Source organism: Geotrypetes seraphini, chromosome 4, assembly GCF_902459505.1.
Source record: "Geotrypetes seraphini chromosome 4, aGeoSer1.1, whole genome shotgun sequence".
In the NCBI taxonomy this organism is placed as follows: Eukaryota; Metazoa; Chordata; class Amphibia; order Gymnophiona; family Dermophiidae; genus Geotrypetes; species Geotrypetes seraphini.
In genome coordinates, this window is record NC_047087.1 from 241,311,050 (window position 1) to 241,330,859 (window position 19,810).

The 19,810-nt window shown below is 41.1% G+C and overlaps 1 protein-coding gene across 4 annotated transcripts in view; it reads left to right on the forward strand.

Moving 5' to 3' along the window:
- The window catches only part of CTNNA3 (catenin alpha 3), a 1,751,094-nt gene that overhangs the window by 970,145 nt on the left and 761,139 nt on the right, over positions 1-19,810 (forward strand). For 3 of the 4 annotated variants that reach the window (XM_033940460.1, XM_033940461.1, XM_033940465.1), the window contains exon 8: positions 18,655-18,735. The exons of the other annotated variant lie outside the window; for it this stretch is intronic. In XM_033940460.1, the coding sequence (XP_033796351.1) occupies positions 18,655-18,735 (81 nt within the window). The remainder of the gene's footprint in view (positions 1-18,654; positions 18,736-19,810) is intronic. 4 annotated transcript variants of the gene reach the window in all.

Sequence of the window (19,810 nt, forward strand, 5' to 3'; positions counted from 1 at the left end):
AAGGAAACTCTGCAATGAGAGAGCATAGGATGAAGTTACCGTATTTTCTCGCATATAACGCGCGCGTTATACGTGGTTTTTACAAACCGCGCATACCCTTGCACGTTATACGCGTGAGCGCGTTGTACAAAATTTTTTTTACATAGTTTCCCCCCCCCCGACGCCCGATTCATCACCTGGAAGGAGCGCTCGCACTCCCACCCCGAAGGACCGCTCGCACCCCCACCCGAAGAACCGCTCGCACCCCCACAGCCTCCCCCCCCTCCCCCATGGAGAAGCTGTCTACCTTGTTTCCGGATGCCAGCCCAGCTGCTTCCTCTGCTGGCGGTCCTGCCCCTTCTCAGAGCCCTGTGTTGCGCTGCTTCTTCTTCAGGTGGTCCCGCCCTTTCTCTGATGTCAGAGAAAGGGTGGGACCGCCGGAAGAAAAAGCAGCACAGCAGGGCTCAGAGAAGGGGCGGGACCGCCGGCAGAGGAAACAGCTGGGCTCGCTGGCATCCGGAAACAAGGTAGACAGCTTCTCCATGGGGGAGAGGGGGGAGGCTGTGGGGGTGCGAGCGGTTCTTCGGGTGGGGGTGCGAGCGGTCCTTCAGGGTGGGGGTGCGGGTGCGTGCGAGCGGTCCTTCGGGGTGGGGGTGCGAGCGGTCCTGCGGGGGGGTGAATCGGATGTCTGGGGGGGGGGCATCAGGCTTTCAGGGTAGGGACAGGACTTCAAGGAGGAAAGGAGAGTCGGGGTGGGCGAAAACAGAGTCAGGGTCTCCAGAGGAGAGTCGGGGCGGGCGAAAGGAGAGTCGGGCAGCATGCGCGGTATACGGGTGTGCGCGGTATATAAAAATTTATGTACATAAATATGTGTTTTTTGCGCGCTATACCCGTGTGCGCGTTTTACACGGGTGCGCGTTATCTATGTGAAAATACGGTAATTGGTGATAGGTTCCGGAGTAACCTAAGGAAATACTTTTTTACAGAAAGGGTGGTAGATGCATGGAACAGTCTCCCAGAAGAGGTGGTGGAGACAGAGACTGTTTCTGAATTCAAAAGGGCCTGGGATAGGCATGTGGGATCTCTTGGAGAGAAAAAGAGATAATGGTTACTGCGGATGGGCAGACTAGATGGGCCATTTGATCTTTATCTGCCATCTGGGACTAGACCTGTTTTGGACATCTGGGACTAGACCTGTCTTAATAATCAATAAGTGTCAAAAAGGTGGCCAAACTGACCAGATGACCACTGGAGGGATATCAACATGACTCCCTTACACTTCCCCAGTGGTCACTGATCCCCTCACACACCTGAAAAATATGAATGAAACAATATATACCAGCCAATATGAGAGTTTCAGATGTTATGGCCGGTCCTAGTTGAGCAGCAAGCAGGTTTCTTAGGTAGCCTAGTTAATCATAGAGATGAGGACTCGGGTCCATACTTTACCCTAACTACTATACTTATGGTGGAATATGTGAGCCTTTCAAAATGTACCCCAATCCCATTATACCTACATGTAGATGACACCTGCAGGCATAAGGGCTATTGGTATGGTATACATTTGTGTCCAGTAGGCTTTGGGTGGATTTTGGAGGGCTCACCATATATCCTAAGGGATCTTTTATGTGAGGCCTCACTGCTCTGCTGAGATGTCTTTGTGGCCAATCTACTAAAGATGCTGGTCTCTCCTATATTTCAATGGCTTGCTCTGTGAGCTTTTCGTTTGGATATGCTTTTTTTTTTTTTTCAAAAATGGTTCAGATAGATAGATGTGCAGAGCACAAACACATCCTTTTTCGAAAATACAAGATAGACATTTTGCAGTTTTGAAAATGGGCACATTTGGTACTAGATTTGTGTGTGTCTTTCGCAAAATGTCTAGACTTGGATTTAGATGTCATATTGAAAATGACTACCTAAGTATCATATAAAAAGGCCTCAAAGGTCCTGAACTGATAATAACTCTATCATATATTCAGTCCCTCTTAGGAAGTAAAAAATAACCTCTATAATGGAGAAAAACATTCCTATTAAAAAAAAAACCAATCGCAAATAACAATCACAAATAGCAAATAATCAAGTACTGCTTGGTTTAAATAATATAAAGTTCCAATAGTGCAAAAATATGTGTATCTCTCAAACATCTTCAAACATGTATTTGGGTTCCAACGTCCACCACAGTATTTTCACAAGCCACAGTGTCTGTCAAATGCTGAGTTTATTCAGTCAACAATTGTAATCCACATAGAGAATTATAGTATTACTGTACTGTATATATCTTCAATCCTCAATCCTGGAGAAGAAACCAGGATGGCAAAACATACCCAATGCTTGACTTCTGTATAGCAAATAATACTTTATCATCATCATTGTCATTGTTATTATCTTCTACATTAGAAGAAGTGTGGTCTAATTCATCACTTGTATCTTCATCTTTATTATCATCATCATCATCATCATCATGCTTACCAATTATAGAAAAGGATTTAACAAAATTCGGAATCATTGTTCTAACTATTTTTCATTTGATGGCAAACTGAATATCTTGAAGAACTGATGCAAGTACATCAACCGTGTGGGAACTCTTCAGCCTTGGGATCAGACAAGCAGGCTTCCTCTCTAAAGACTATCAATTCAGTGGACAGTTACCCCAATGTAAAATTTTCCTTGCGATGACTAAGGGCTCCTTTTACTAAGGTGCGCTAGCATTTTTAGCGTATGCACAAAATTACCGCACGCTAAACCGTGCAGTACACTTCTAGAATAACGCCAGCTCAATGCTGGCATTAAGGTCTAGCGTGCACGGCAATTTAGCGCACGCTATTCCACACGTTAAGGTCCTAACATACTGTAGAAAGATTTATGGATGACTAATCAGTTATATAAACAAATATGTGCCTGTCAGTCAGATGCTAGGGAAAACCATAATCTCCTTACCCAAGGCTATATGAAGTATTTTATTAGAAATATAAAAATATAATTCACAAGCCAGCCATAAATAATAAACTAATACATATATATATCTTGAATACATATATATATCTCAGTACATAATTATCACACAACACTTGCTAGATAAATGAGTAAAACTAATTCTTACACTCTAAATAATTCCTTATAATAATAATTCCTGATTAGCAGCAATCTATTACAGTTTATCACCTCAGATACTTCACGTCCTTGTCCCAAAGACAATAGAATTCCCTCTATAACCCAGCTGAAAAGACAATTGAATTCCTTATTCTCACCATCCAATTAGGCCATAGCACAGAATCAGGTGAAATGGAAGACGTCTTTTCTCCGCTTAGCAGATTTAGAAATTCTTCTGTTTTGGAACAGTCAGTCAGCAACTGGAGAAGCTGTAAATTAGGTAGGCAGCAAAGGTTTCCTTTATGTGATAGAATCCAGATCTATGAAAGTCCGTTTTCTCTCTCTCAGGTAGAGAGTCACAAGAGGTAACTTTTCAGGTCTTAATTATTATAGAAGTACAGAGAAACCTATGATAAGATGTAAGTTCCCTCACATCCCAACACAGACTAAATTAATAATTAGGCACCTTCTATTCAGTTCTCGTCAGATGAACTCCCTGGACCAACCCAGAAACATAACTTACATGAATAGCCTTTCTGTATAGAGTCTCACACAGGCTGAAACAGAGGCGCCATCGGTAGATAAGAACAGCATAGGAGCAATGCCTCCCCCAAGATTCACACAGGCTGAGCATGTACGCATAGCTGGATGTCCTTGACTAGAATACAGTTCTGGTACATACCCAGAATGCATCAAGCAGAAACAGCAAAGATGTATTTTTTCTTTCTCTTCTTGCTAGGTTTAGGCTGGAATGATTTCTTGCAAACAATGGTTCAGGCTTGATGATGTCAGAGAGGCCTAACCTTCAGGTGCAAATAAGGAAACACCCCTACAGTACCTTAGTAAAAGGAGCCCTAAAAGTCTATTGTGATAAAGACATATGTTTGTTCACCAAGAATTGCTACCAGCTTCATCTCCACTTCAAAGTGACCCACCTCATCACTGTTCTATTGGTTGTAGATCAGTAATCAGTTCAACATATACAGGCAACTCCACTATTCTTATAGGCTAAATTCACTGGACAACAAAATTTTAAGATGAAATGATCCACTGTTTGCATAATGAGGTTTGCAATAGCAAAATCCTGTTCCAAGTTTTACTGTTCGATTGAGAGGGCCATTTTGAAAATGACTTTTATATCTGAGTTTAGACATTTTTGGAAGTGCATCCAAAAACAGCAACACTTATTTAGTTTTCAAAAATGAACATTTGTAGATGGGCTCATCCTTAATGTGTCTATTTTTTTGACCAATTAAAAAAAATGCCCCCCAAAAAACCACACAAAACAAGGATGCAGGAGGAACCCATATTTTTAGTAGACTGGTCACACAGACATCCCAGAAGAAAAGTGGGGCTCCCTAAAGGGTACATATCTCACCATAACCCCTTGATAGTGTATGGTGAGCCTTCCAAAATCCACCAAAACCTACTGGACCCAACTGTATACCTTACCAATATTCCTTATACCTGCAGGTGTCGCCTATATGTAAGTACAATGGGATTTGGGTAGGTTTTGGAAGGCTCGCGTAATCTACCATAAGTGTAGTAGTTAGAGTAGGATAAAGGTCTGAGTTCCCATCTCTATAGTTTACTACACTGCCCACTAGGCTACTCCAAGAATCTACTTGCTGCTCTAATAGGACTGACCATACCATCTAAAGCTTTCATACTAGCAGATATGTACTGTTTCATTCACACCTTTGGGAGGTGGGGGTGGGGGGGTGGGGAAGTTAGTGACAACTGGGGGGATAAGTGTGGAGGGTCATATTTTCATCTTTTCAATGGTTATCTGGTCAGTTTGGGCACCTTTTTTGTCACTTATTCTTTATTAAAACAGGTCTAGTCCCAAATATCCAAACTGTGCCCTGGAGATATTGATAAATGTTTAATTATTGCAGAAAAATGTCAAAGTCATAAGTCCACCCTAGTCTCATCCATACCATGTCTCTAACATGGCCCCTTGAAATTTAGATGACCTACTGATAAACTGCATAGAAAACTATCTAAAGTAGGCAATAGGTTTTGAAAATACCGAATTGGAAAGGTTTGAGGAGAAAAATGTCCATCTGCCCCTTTATGCCACTTTATGGACATTTTTCTATTTTGAAAATGAACCCCTTGGTTTACTAGGAAATCATCATTTATAACTTGCTTCTACTTTTACTTTTAAATGCAAGCATCAGATATAACTAGGTAGAAGTACAGATTGGTGAAATTATTACTTCAATAATAATAAAAGTATTAAATGTTATCCTGTACTTTACAAGTAAAAGTAATTTTATTTAGTTATATTTACTTAGTTACTATACAACACAGCTATCACTCTACTCTGCTGGCCTAATTCCTGATTTCCAGCCCACAATATCATTGCTTGTGTGAAGACGGGAACAGAAAACTGTCACTTTACATTTTCACAGGAAACAGCATCTGTAGTTGCTGGTACTCCCAACTTATAAAAATCTATCTTGGCTGTTGGACTTTAGGGGTACATAAGAAAAGCTATACCAAATCTGATCAAGGTCCATCAAACTCTTCATCCTGTACCTGAGAATGGCCAGTTCAGGTCACAATACTCAGCATATCTTAAGAAGTACCGTAGATCTATGTGTCAAAGTCAATTTCAGGAATAAACACCAAGCCTCCCAATTCTAAATGGTGAATAATTAATTTATGGGTTTATACTCTTGAAATCTACCATGTTGGTCACCTTGACACATCGTTCAGCAACTGATTCCACAGCTTAGTTATCACCAACCCCCCTTCCCCCCTTTTACAAAACCACGTAAGAGTTTTTTTAGCACCGGCCAACGCGCTCTCTCAGATCTTCATGGGACTTTGCCTTTTTCTGTCTCAGGGTTACTAGATGCCTATTGAAATTAAGTTCACCTTTCTTCAACTCTTCCTGTGTTATTCTCTGTTTATATTTACTAAGCAGTTCTTTATAACTGAAAATAGCAGACTTTTCAGTTGAATAATATCACTTCACCTCCTGAATGTTCTGTGCCTTCATTTCCATATATAACACCAGCATGTGTTACACTGTCTTGCATAGCTTTAATTTGCTGCCATCTTTGTAAATATGCTGAGCACTAAATTTAGAGCTTCAAGGCACAGCAGTGTTATTCAGTCCTGCAGCAAGCAGTATTAATGCCAGGGTGTCTAAATGAGCCCCCCTATGAGTTCTGTTTATTCTTGTGGATACACCAGAAATAATTCCATTCTTCAATCTAATTGTTTTTCATCACTCTACTGTAGCAAGAAGAAACAAGATGAAATGCTAGGAATAAAGGAAAGCTTTAACCTGAGGTCTGACATGTACAAAGACTCGTGTTGATAATTTGAATACCTACAGTCTGTGAACTCAGTTGCCACAGATTTCCTTAGCACTTGTAACTAGTTATTATAAATCAATTCTATGCAAGTGGAACCTTATTCACTAATTGGGTGCCATATTTAAAATTTGCAATGTGTAACTAAGTACCCCAAAAATTGATTTTGTGTAGATTTTCTAGTATGGAGGAATTATATGTCGTTAAATAGATGTCCTATTCCCTAAACATCCTACAGATATTCTACGTGCATTTCCCATTATCTATATTTATCAGATCTCTGTCAACCAATCCTTTTAGGAATTTCAAGAATGTATTAAAGGCTAACATTTCACGCACATTAAATTATTAGTTATGGCTTAGAAAACAATCTACAATCCCCATTGGAGAATAGAGATCTGCTGGATTAGAGAAGAGCAGATGTGGTTCCTGTGCTCTCTTAGGCTTCTGCAGCTGGCATCATGATTATTGCAGTTTTCCAGGTCTTACTGCCAGGTGCCATCTTCATAGGAGGCAGTGGCACCTCTCTCCTCCTCTTCCCCCCTCCCCCCTTATACGTCTTGAAATGTTCACCAACATGAACAGCATCTTCAATTTGCTGTTCGTGCTGACCCTGGCTTCCTTCTGATGTCACTTTCTGGTTGCGGGATCAGGACGTGACATCAGAAGGGAGCCGAGGTTGGTGCGAGAAGCAGGTGGAAGATGCTGCTCGAACCAGCAAACATGTCAAGAGATATGCAAGGGTGGGGGCGGTCAAGTGGTAGGTAAGAGTGGGGGACACTCAATGTGACAATGCCGGGTGCCAGCGCCTCAGGCACCAACCTCCCTCACTACGCCAGTGCTCTGGATATGTAGAATCAACGTATCTGCCATCATGCTGTGACTTTCTTCAAGGTATTCTGAGAGGTCTGCAGTTTGTCTTTATATATATGGGTCACCAAACCTGATTGCCTGGGGCTTGAGGTGATAGAAGCAAGAAAATCCATTGGTCACTAATTTGAATCTTGGCAGAAGAGTCCGCCAGTCACAAATTTGAATTTTGTCGGGGATTTTAAAGTTGTTCTCCCTGTAAAGCTGGGTTATGCGGTTTCTTAGGCTTCCATGGTTGGCATAATGATTGTTGTAGTTTTCCAGGTCTTGCCGCGTTTGGGTATGTAGAACAAACATTTTAGCCATTATGCTGTGGATTCCTACAGGGTATGATGTGAGGTATGCAGTATGATCAATTTCTTTGACTGGGTGACAAAGAAATGAATAGTGGACATATGTTGGATATAGTCTACTTGAATTTCAGTAAGTCCTTTGACACTGTCCCTCATAGGAGATTTATAAATAAACTCGGTAGGCTAAAGTTAGGATATAAAGGGCCAGATTCACTAAGCAAATCGATCATGTACCGATCGGTTTGCGACCCAATTTCCCTTTGACCCGATTCACTAACCTTGTGGCCGATCATCCTCTGATCTGCGCATGCAAATGAGGGGAAACAGCATGCAAAGTAGGAAGGTTCGCAATTCACTAACAAAAAGCAGGCACACCAACTGGGCTGGCTGATACAAAAACAAGCAACTGCTGAGGACCAGTCGCTTGTGCAAAAACCCTGCTGTCGGCCCCGATTCTCCTGCCTTGCTGCCACCCTGCTCTTGCCGCCCCGGCTCCTAAAAAGCCTCGACTCTCTCACACGCTACTCAGGGCATGTTCTCCTCTCTAGCCTCCCGAGCTGAAACTTTTTCACGAGCCTGCCCTTCACCGCACTGCAGCCCCACTTTAAACCCATGGGTTAAAACCATGGGCTCGCACTTTGGGGAAGGGAGGCTTCCTGAGACACGGGAGCTGTGAAAAGTTTCACAGCTCTCGAAAAAAAATCTTTCCTCCTCTGCTCGCAGGCACCCAACCCCATTGCACGCTGGAGTAAGGAAACAGCAGTCCCCCTTGTCTTCTTGTAACCAACAAGAAGCTATTGTGTGTGCCTGAAGGTTATCCCAGTACTAAAAAAAGTGTGAGTATATCCTATTTGCAAGTGGGGGGTGAACCTCGGCTACTAAATTGCAGTTCGTGTTCAGAATCCCATGGAGAGCATGCGCAGACCATCTACAGGCAAAATGCTCTGCACATGTGTCTGGATCACTCTTCTGCAATCTGTGAGGTCGGTAAGAGGTGGGCGTCCAATCGGGCTAATTTGCATGGAGACTAATGGTGAATCAGCTGGCCGGCCAGTGATCGCATAGGATCGAACACGGACCGGAAAGGTAAGGTGGGCTTAGTGAATCTAGCCCAAAGTTAGGAATTAGTTGACTGACAGATGGCAGAGGGTGGAGTTTAAGGGAGTTTTCTCGGACAATAAAATTGTAAGTAATAGAGTGCCTCAGAGAATGGGGCTGATTCTATTCAACATATTTGTGAGTGACATTGCTGAAGGGTTAGGAGAAAAAAATTAGCCTTTTTGCAGATGGCACCAACGCATGCAGTACCTACTTGTTCGCTTTTCCATTCCTAAAGGGCTGCACCTACAAGAGATATCTCGATAGAAAACTATCATTCCAAACATGCAAATGGAACAAATGTTTAACCAACTTCATCTCAAATGCACTTTCGTACCAAATGTTTAGGAAGTCAATAAAAACTTATCTCTTTGACAAATTTCTCTGACCCCCACTTCAGCCTGATATACCTCAACCTGATGTACTTCCAAAACACTTCCAGATAAACCTGACTAAACTTAGCATGCCAATGTAATTTTGAAAGTTCTCTGTAATGTCGCTGTCTGTATACAGTCTCTTCCCTTGTAAATCGCTTAGAACTGTTTGAGGTATGGCGGTATATAAAAATAAAGTTATTATAATTATTTGACTTGCCAGAAGTGGACAATATGAGAGAGGATCTGTAAAAATTGGAAGAATAGTTGAAAGTTTGTCAGCTAAAATTTAATGCGAAGAAGTGCACTTTGGGTATAGAAATCCAAAAGAGTAGTATGTGCCAGGAGGTGAGAAACTGACCTACACAGATCAGGCGTGAGACCTTGGGGTGATAGTGTCTGAGGACCTCATGGCAGTGAAACACCAGTTATTGACTTGACATCAATTAGGATTTTTGCACGCATCTAGCTGTGCCCTGTTCAATAATGCTGGGTACCCAGTCCCCATAGTGTACGACCTAAAAGGTGGCATGGCCATGGGAGGGTATGGATGGGTCAGGGGTTTCTGAAAAGCTGGGTGTAGTGTTTATTTAAAAATGGATTTACTGCCCTTTCAAAATGGGCAAGTCAGAGCAGTATACAAAAAAACTGTCCAATCACTATAACAATAGAAAAGAATAACAATAGACAGACACATTTGTAACAAGAAAACAGACACACCAAATAAAATATAAAATAAACAGGATTCCTGACCAAAATCCATATGAGCACTGTTTACTATACGCTTATAAATATATTAAGTTTTAAAGAGGGATTGAAATGTTTTGAATGATACTACACCTCAAATATTGTTTCTTTGATACTTCATCAGGTTTTGTTTTAAATTCTTTATTCATTTTAAATCTTAAACAAGTGTACAATAAAATATCCATTAAACTTTCAATATAAGAATGAATTGTACTAGTGGCTTAAGTAAGAGGGGGGAAGAGGGGGCAGGAGGGGTGGTTCACCCCGGGTGCCATCTTGGTGGGGTGCCAGCATCTGTCCTCTGTCCCTGTTCCTTCGCCACCCCCCCTCACTACTATGTGGGTGCATGTGCCCCTCCCCTTACCACGCACCGCTTTAACATTCCCAGCATGAGCTGCAACCCCAACCTGCTGCTCACGCCAGCATTGGCTCTTCCTCTGTCTTCACTTCCTGGACCCATGTCTAGGAAGTGACATCAGAGGAAGAGCCGATGCTGGCGCGAGCAGCAGGTTGGGGTTGCTGCTCACACTTGGAGCATTAAAGAGGCATGGGGGAAGGGAAGGGGTGCACATGGCAGAAGGGGGCAGAGAAGGACCAGATTGGGGGGGGGGCAGAGAAGAGGGCAAAGGAGGGGTGCCTCTCACCCTTGCTACGCCACCGATTGTAAAGCCCATAGTCATAATGACTTCATTGTAAAGTCCATAGTAATAATGACCTTATTTTTGAAAGCAGTCGAGCCGAATATTGGCTGCTGAGGTTAACAGGGCTCCAGGCCTGGCCCTCATCACCTTCAGCTTCCCAAGAGTTCTAGGCCAATGGTTTTCAAACCTGTTGCTGGAGGAGCACCAACCAGACGGTTTTATAGAATATCACTCATGAATATGATAGTGATTTGCGTATAAAAGAGGTATCGGACATGCAGATCTGTCTCCTGCATATTCATGAGGGATATCCTGACTGGCTGGTGGTCCCCCAGGGCAGATTTGAGAACCAGTGTTCTAGGCTGAGGGTGGGTTTTGCACATATCCCCAGATACATAATCATTTCTCATATGTGTTTCAAACAAAATCAGCAGTATAGGTTGGCTGCTTCTTGGTAAAAAGGCCACAGTGGGTGTATCCTCTGTGGGTGAATAAACTGAGGTTGCAAGATGCTATTCTTCTTTCGATTGTCAGTGCTGGGAAACAGGGGAAACCCAAGCCATTTTATGGTAATGAGGTTAGAGTTACATTTATTCCTTAGCTGGCTGTTAATAATGCTGGGGTTAGCTACTTGTGAATCTTGAAGGCGCTATCACACCAGAGAGGGCAAAGTAAGTATGATGAAGCTAATCACCCTCATTGGTGAACTCCTGCTGGAATGTGATGGCAAGTACCTAGTAGCTGGTGCCTTGGAAAGGTTGGAGGTAACCCAATTCTGTGACATAGTAAAAATGCCCATCTGGTCATCGGGGAGGATATGGGTGAAATGGATTTGCCTTATGAGTATTTGTGTAGGCTTACATTAGGTCTTGTGAGCTTTCTCTTACTCTGTGTATTGTCATTCATTCAAAGTAGTAATGAGGAGGTAAATGAGAGATGAGCCAGGAAGGTCCTACCTGCACAGTTTGGCAGCAATTCTTGTAAGTAAAGCTCTGTGGTTTTGACTGCAGTCTCCAACCAATTTATTTACCCTATCCAATAATGCCTCAGTCACGGGTAAATGAGCTATCAAGTCTGAGTTGTTGCAGATTAATAAAACTGTATGATAATACAGTAATGGCAGTTGTTGATAATATGTTCAAGGAACTGGACAACCTGGTCATAATTTCAGGAAATTACTTCTTGTTTTAATGAGCCTTAAAGATAGATTAATTCGCTCTAGGAGTTAAAGGGATAATTGATTTTAATAGAAAAATGAAACTTACTGAATAACTTGATTGTTAATGGCCTTTTTTTTAAATCCACAGTCTGTCCAGAGTAAAATCCTGGGAATGTAATTTGTCATCCTTAAGCTGTGCCTTTGTTATCATTTGTCTACTGTGTTTGTCAAAGGCATGGAACATGTTTGTATTTCTTCTGGTATTTTTTTTTATGATAGTACAATTGAAACCAAACAAACTATTGACAACAGTCACGACAAAAATAATCCTGGAAGATGTTAATAGCAAAATTTAAAAACTACAAACAAGCAACACAAAAACGCTACCAATTGATCTCTGATTCATTAATTAATGGTAAGAATTAGGTATATACTATTTCTAGGGACCCTTTTACCAAACAGCAGTAAAATGTGACCTTATTGTGCCCTTACAAGGGTGTTTCCCATAATAAGGCCATTTTAATCACTGGAGTAAAATGGCTGAATTTCCTGTTTTTAGTATTAATGGCCACATGCTAATTTTTCAATTGGCATATGGTCACTAAAGTTCATGAGCCCTTACTGCCCCAATTATATCTGCTGCAAAGGCTCATATGCTAAACACATGCTAATCAATTAGTATGGAGTAATGTACAGGCATATCCCAAAGTACTGTGTGATGCCTCAACGCACCTCACAGAATTTTTTTGCTGCAGTAAGCACATGTTGTTGCTTATCACAGCTTTGTAAAAAGACTCCCTAATAACCCCGCTCCCTACTTTTACAAAAAAGTAGCATTTTTTTAGTGACGGCTGAAGTGGTAGCAGCTTTTGGGCCTATTCTTTTTAACACTTTTATAAACTACTAGCTGATGCCCCGGCGTTGCACAGGTATTTAATTATAGCAATAACACTGTAAATGGATTCAAATAAAGATACTTTATAGTGGTGAATGAAATTATTTTTTTACAGCTTAATAAAAAGTACAATATTCAAATTATAATGTGAAATATTTGACAAAATGAATACAATACAACTAACGCAAAACGTGATTATAAACAACAATTTTAGTTTCACCTCCTGGAGCAAGAACATATAAATTCTTGGGTGAACCCACCCTTGAGCAAGCAACATAGAGTTGTGGGCCGCGAGACCCCCAGAACATATCACCCCAGGTAGTGAGGGATCTGCATACCAAGTTTCGTTCAAATCGGTCAAGCCGTTTTTGAATTACTGTGAGAATGGCAGCTTTTTACATTTTTTCCATTGACATGAATGGGTGAAATCTGATTTTCTGTTTGTAGCTCCGCCCACGTGTGCAGGTGGGCCGCGAGACCCCCAGAACATATCATCCCAGGTAGTGAGGGATCTGCATACCAAGTTTCATTCAAATCGGTCAAGCCGTTTTTGCGTGATCGCGGCACATACACACATACATACCTCCGATTTTATATATATAGATTTTGCTGCAGGGCTGTAGGGTAAGATTTGCCTCTTTGTGGATGATACTAAAATATGCAATAGAGTAGACACCCAGGATGGTGGTGAAGCTTGAAGAATGGTCAAAATTTTGCAGCTAAAATTTAATACTAAGAAATGCATAGTCATGCATTTGGATTGCAAAAACTCGAGGGAACGAAGAACTTATGTGCACCTGAGGGGGATGAAGAACTTATGTACATGACAGAAGAACGGGACTTGGGTGTGATTGTATGTGATGATCTTAAGGTGGCCAAACAGGATAAAAAGGTGAAGGCAGAAGCTAGAAGGATGCTTGAGTGCAAAGGGAGAGGTATGGCCAGTAGGAAAAGGGAGATATTGATGCCCCTGTATCAGACTCTGGTGAGACCTCATTTAGAATATTGTGTACAATTCTGGAGGATGCACCTTCAAAAAGATATAAAAAGGATGGAGTTGGTCCAGAGGAAGGCTACTAAAATGGTTTGTGGTCTTCATCATAAGGCATATGGGAACAGACTTAAAGATCTCAATCTGTATACTTTGGAGGGAAGGCAGGAGAGGGGAGGTATGATAGAGATGTTTAAATACCTACGTGGTGTAAATGTGCATGAGTTGATTCTCTTTCATTTGAAAGGAAGCTTTGAAATGAGAGGGCATAGGATGAAGTTAAGAGGTGATAGGAGTAATCTAAGGAAATACTTTTTTACAGAAAAGGTGGTAGATGCATGGAAGATGAGGTGGTGGAGAAAGAGATTGTCTGATATCAAGAAAGCCTGAGATAGTCACGTGGGATCTCTTAGAGGAGATAATGGTTACTGTGGGTGGGCAGACTGGATGGGCCATTTGGCCTTTACCTGCCATCATGTTTCTATGTTTCTCATACTCATAGGAATTCTATGAGCTTCAGAGCTCTTACCACCATGGCCAGTGTTAAATTCCACATTACAGTTTTGTAAAAGGGAGGGGGGGGGGAAGGGAGAGATGGATTTTGTCATAAAAACACAGAAAGCAAAATACACCTTGAATCAGTTTCCCATACAGTGTCTTTGTTAAACTCTTCCTAGACTTGCACATTTGGTATAATTCATGCTTCATTTTATGAAGCTGCGTTAGGATTTTTTATGAACATCAGAGCTTTTACCGCCATGGCTGTCAATAAAAAACACTAACGGGCCTCAATTTTATACATATAATTTATAAAAATGCAGGAACTTTTTTTTCACTGAATTATAAAACATACTATACATATATTTTCATTGTTAATGAACAATAATATAAATATTCAAAATTAATAAATAAGAAACCAAAAACTGTGGTTTGGATAACTGTTCAGTACCCTTGAGTGAATACTTTGTGGAAGGGCTTTTGCAGTAACCATTATGAATAATTTAAGATACCAACCCCCCCTCCCTCCTTTTACTAAGCTACAAGTAGAGGTTTCTACAGTGGTCTGGAGTGCTAAATGCTCTGATGCTTCTCGTATGTTCATAGGAATTCTATGAGTGTTGGAGCATTTAGTTTTCCAGGTCATAGCTTAGTAAAAGAGGGGCAAAGATGTATAACTCAAGCTCTTTCAAGACAGCAGAAGCTTATTTGCAAACTGCAGCCTTCAAGTCTTGCCACAGATTTTCAGTTGGATTCATGTCTGGGCCATTCAAGAACATTCTCCAGCTTCCTTTTTGCCACCCTCCTATATTAGCCATGCATTACATTATATATTTGCATACTGCAAATACTTCAAAAACATGATTCATTGTGGTTTACTTAGAGCAGGAACAGCCATCCAGAATAACATCATCATTTACACACAGTAATAGGCAAAAAACCAAAATATGGAATTATCCAGCAGCTCTTCAATACATATTCTCGAAACAAGTACACTTTCAAAGATCTCCTAAACATTTTATAATTAGTTATAGACCCAATGTAGTTACATTTTTCCAGGGCTGCTAGGCAAAACTAGAATGAAACAATCTAATACATTTTTTCCCTCCAGAGTTGGGAATTTTGAAATAGAGATCTGTCTCTTAATCTATGAACAAATTTGGCTGATAAGGGGTCAACATTTTCCCGAGTTTTAGTCAGGGACCTCTACTTATTTTCAAACACTTAGACCTCACAGTGATCTTCCTCAGCATTTCATTGACCCAAAGCTTGACTTTTTAGAGATGGCCTGATCAAAGCAGTATCTTACTTCCAGAAATTTATGATTACAAAATCCTGCTTCTGCCAGAAATTTTAAAGAGGTTAAGAACTGTTCCTTTCAGCTGCAGGAGTACATAATAATTCTCTCACTCTATTTTTATCCATTGTAGAAAACTTGTTGCAGTGGTTATACAGTACAGTATGGCCATAAACAAATCTAAATATTGCAAGCTGTCATACTGTATGAAATCAGGTGTAATCCTCACAGCCATGCACAACATGTTTTCCTCTCATTATTCCAAATGTATCCCTGCAACCTTGCTAGCCTGCTTGGGTTCAGCTACCCTCAATGGTCCTGACGATTTCAGGGAAGCGAACTCTGTGTATCTTTAAACTGCAGGGGAGACAGATTAAACATTGCGAAATGAAATGCGATAAGTGCCATTTTATACAGAACCTTGAAATAGGAATTGGAACAATCAAGTTGTAATGATCACATTCATCTAACATTTTACTGAATGTACAGTAGTGCCTTTTGTAGAAAAAGATAAGGATGCTGGCAAATTCCCATATATTTGATGGTGGGAGCAACCGCTTCAGGAAAAAAGACCATGTAAAAAATCCAGCATCATTCAGGGCTCTACATAAGTGCTGGTACATAACTACACACGTGAAGACAGATTTTAGATAATATGTGGAGGAGGGAATTCACAAATTTAGGCCAAGATATAGAGAATTCCCATAGTATTGGACAAAAAGCTCTGAAGCGTACAGCCTTTTGGAAAATAGGTACAAAACAACATTAAGGCCTAGATTCTCTAACCGGCGCCAATTTTTTAGGCATCAATAGGCAACCAAGTTCAGAAAAAGAATGCCATTTAAATGAGTTTCAAGGTGCCTGCTGACACCTTAAAAAATCAGTGCCATAATCAGGCCGCCTATTGCAATTGTGGGAGTGGCTAATGCCAAACGCGGTATTAGGCAGCCTAAAGTGTCCATGGAGGTGTGATTCGCATAAAAGGTAGGCGCCGGAGATGTAGGCCTGGAAAACCCTGGCCTACATTTCCGATGCCTACCTTTGCCATAAGCATGATTCTGTATACGGTGCCATCACGTGATTGACACACGATTGGTGGCCGCTTTTAAGGCGGCCTCCCACAACAGTGCCGGTTACAGAATCTGGGCCTAAATCACTCCACTTCCAAAAGAAGCACAATTTCTGACAGCTGCATGTGGGGTAAAACTATGTAGAGATCCCCCTCCCCCAACAATGTACATGAGAACAGTTTTCTAAAGTCAGTGTTTCCACTATAGAGGACCCTGATCATAGCATCGGTGGCCCCTTGATCCCCTCAGACATTTGATTCCCCACATTTGTCAGGAACACCCCCCCCCCCCTTGAAACAACCCTTTTGATAATGCCTCTGGAACCCTCTGGAAGAAAATTCCCTCAGTAGCCACAACCCTTCCCCAAGACCCCCCCCCCCCCCGTAGCATTACATCCCACTAGTATATCATCCCCATAGGCCCAACTCCTTTCAGTAGTAAGAGGCTATTCTCCTCAGCTTAGCATGTGGGAAAGTCCCATATAGCACACATTACAGTACTGGTCTGATTGTATGTATATATAGCACAAAGAAAAATTGGCACCGACTAGTACAGTGCTTAGTATGATTCTATAAGGTGCATATACCTTTTGTAGAATTGTGCTAAGCGCCAGTATGCATCCTTACTTTTAGGCACACACATTTCAGCCAGGGAGAACCACGTCTAAATGCTTACGCCTTGTGTGCTCATCGGGCATATTCTATCAGTGCATCTGACTTTTAGGAATGCTCATGATCCACTTATGCCCATTTCTGGGCCACACTCCCTTTTCAGATTGGCACACTAGAACTGAGGTGTATCTGGTATAGAAACACACTTCCCAAGTTGTGTGCATAACTTCTAATTATGAGCACAGATTAGATTTGCAAAACAATTAAGTTGTGTGCCAAACTGGCTGTGCGCATCTATTTGCGTGCAAATATAAGATGCAATGTATAGAATTTTTGAGGATAGTCCCATTTACTAACACACTCTAGTAGACATACCCCAGAGATGACTTAAAACTATTCAAAGAGGTTAAATTGCATGTGGATCATGAGAAATTGCTGAGGGTCCTTATGGGCATTCAAATGGTAGATGAAAATGTGAGGAAGTGCAAAGTAATACACATTAGGAAGAACCCAAATGAAATCTACACAACATTAGGGTGCATATTAGGTGTTACAACCCAGGAAAAAAGATTTAGTTTGCATCATGGACAACCCATTTAAATTTGTCATTATGTGATGGCAGCCAAAAATGCCACTTTTAAAACAAATAGGAGAAAATATTTTTTCACTCTGCAACCGACGCTGGTATCAGCCAGTACCTTCAAAACTGGCACCAGTCGCATGTTATTCATGGTACTGGCTCTGGTCGTGGCCACATGTAAAGTAGACACCGGAAATGTAGGCCAGGGTTTTACTAGCCTTCATTTCTGGCACCTACTTTACATGAGAATCAACTTCACAGGGGCTCCTACCAGTGCCTATGGTCACTTCTGGTGCATGCCACACCCACTTTGACCATAGGTGCCAGTAAGCGCCTCTGTGGCTAGGATATCAGTGGCCTATTCTATAGGAGCCTGTAGGTGCCTATATATTTTTAAAAATTAGTTTTAAATTGGTTTTAAATGATGTGGTCAATTACTGCTTCATTTATTGCTAATTAAACCAATTATATTAGGTGGCAGTAGGATGCTTACCACTATCTAACTTTTGGCATCCCTATAAAAATCAGGGCCTCAATGCTCAGCTAGGCTCTAAAATTCATCGCCAGATGATATGGTAAAAGCAGTTAGTATAGCTGGGTTTAAAAAAGATTTGGACAAATTCCTGGAAGTTCTGATTAATATAGATCTGGGGAAAGTCACTGCTTATCACTATGGGTAGCCAGAATAGGGTCTTGCTACTTTTCAAAATTTTGCCTGGTACTTGCGACCTTGCTCTTCCTCTATTGAAAGTAAGATACTGGGTAAAATGGACCTTTAGTCTGATCCATTAAGGCAAATCTTATGTTTTTAAGTTTTAATTTTAAAGCAGCGCATTGTGGGCTCTTTTTACAAAGGTGCATTAGGGCCTTAACGTGCAGAATAGCGTGCACTAAAATGCCGCGCACACTAGCCGCTACCGCTTCCTCTTGAGCAGGTGGTAGTTTTTCGGGTAGCGCACACTATAGCGTGCACTAATCCGGTGCATGTGCAAAAAACGCTAACGTACCTTTGTAAAAGGAGCCCTGTATCACAATTCTTCATGCAAATGTTGACTGAAAACATGCCAGTGGTACCAAATGCTACTTCTTTTAACTGTTTTCTTCATTTTTCTATATTTTGTTTTATTAGGCTGGACAGAAAGAAAAGAGTAATTCCCTTAATAGTGCCATAGAGAACATGTGCAAAAAGACCAGAGACCTCCGTAGACAGGTATGGAGATTTGTTATATTTAGAATGTCTGTTTGTACTTATATGCAGTATAGTGTGTTACAGCTGGTTCTTTTTTTTGCTCAGGTCATCTTATGGGAAGTAAACCAAGAACTCAAGTAACTTTGCTTACTGTTTATGCAAAAATATTCTATCAAGTGCCTCGCACACTGAAAAGTAGCATTGCCCTTGGAATGAGCCAATGTCTGTAGTTTACAAGTATAAAAGTAGCCTAGTGATTAGAGCTACTGCCTCAGCACCCTGAGATTGCAAGTTTGATCCCAGCCTGCTCCTTGGGACTCTAGGCAAATCAATTAACCTTCCATTGCCCCAGGTACCACAGTTAGATTGTGAACCTGCCCGGGACGGATAGGGAATATACTTAAAAATACCTGAAATTACCATTCAAAGTATTGTAAATGCTTTGGGCAAATCTCTTCATGAAAAAGGCAGTAAATAAATAATAATAATCTTTTTGCATTAAATTGTTTCTAAAGGAGGGCAAAAAAAAAAAATTGCACCACCATATGCAATGTCTAAGATAAAAAGCAAAAAAATTTTTGAACATAAATGCCTGACACAGCTACATTTCACCTAAATGGGCTGCATCAGGAGTCAATAGATGTTAAGGTATCGCATAAATCTTCAAATATAAAGGAATGTGTAGAAAATAGAGAGTTGCTTTACGAGAGGAAGAGAAGTCACCAACCAGGATATTGTGCAATTAGTAGATATTTATTAGGGGCTCCTTTTACAAAGGTGCGCTACCGTTTTTAGTGCACCCACCAGATTAGCGTGCGCTAGCCGAAAAACTACCGCCTACTCAAGAGGAGGAGGTAGTGGCTAGCACGTTAAGGCCCTAACACACCTTTTGTAAAAGGAGCCCTAGGTCTATTAAAAAACTGGACTCAATCTGGACTCAACACGGCCAGTGTTTCAGCAGCACATGCCTTTTTCAAGTCTACAAATACCTTATCAATAAAACATATAGGACACTACATAATTCGTAACATCTTCAAAAATATTAAAAACTCATAAAATAAAAACATTAAAAAGTAAAATAAACAGCATAGCAATA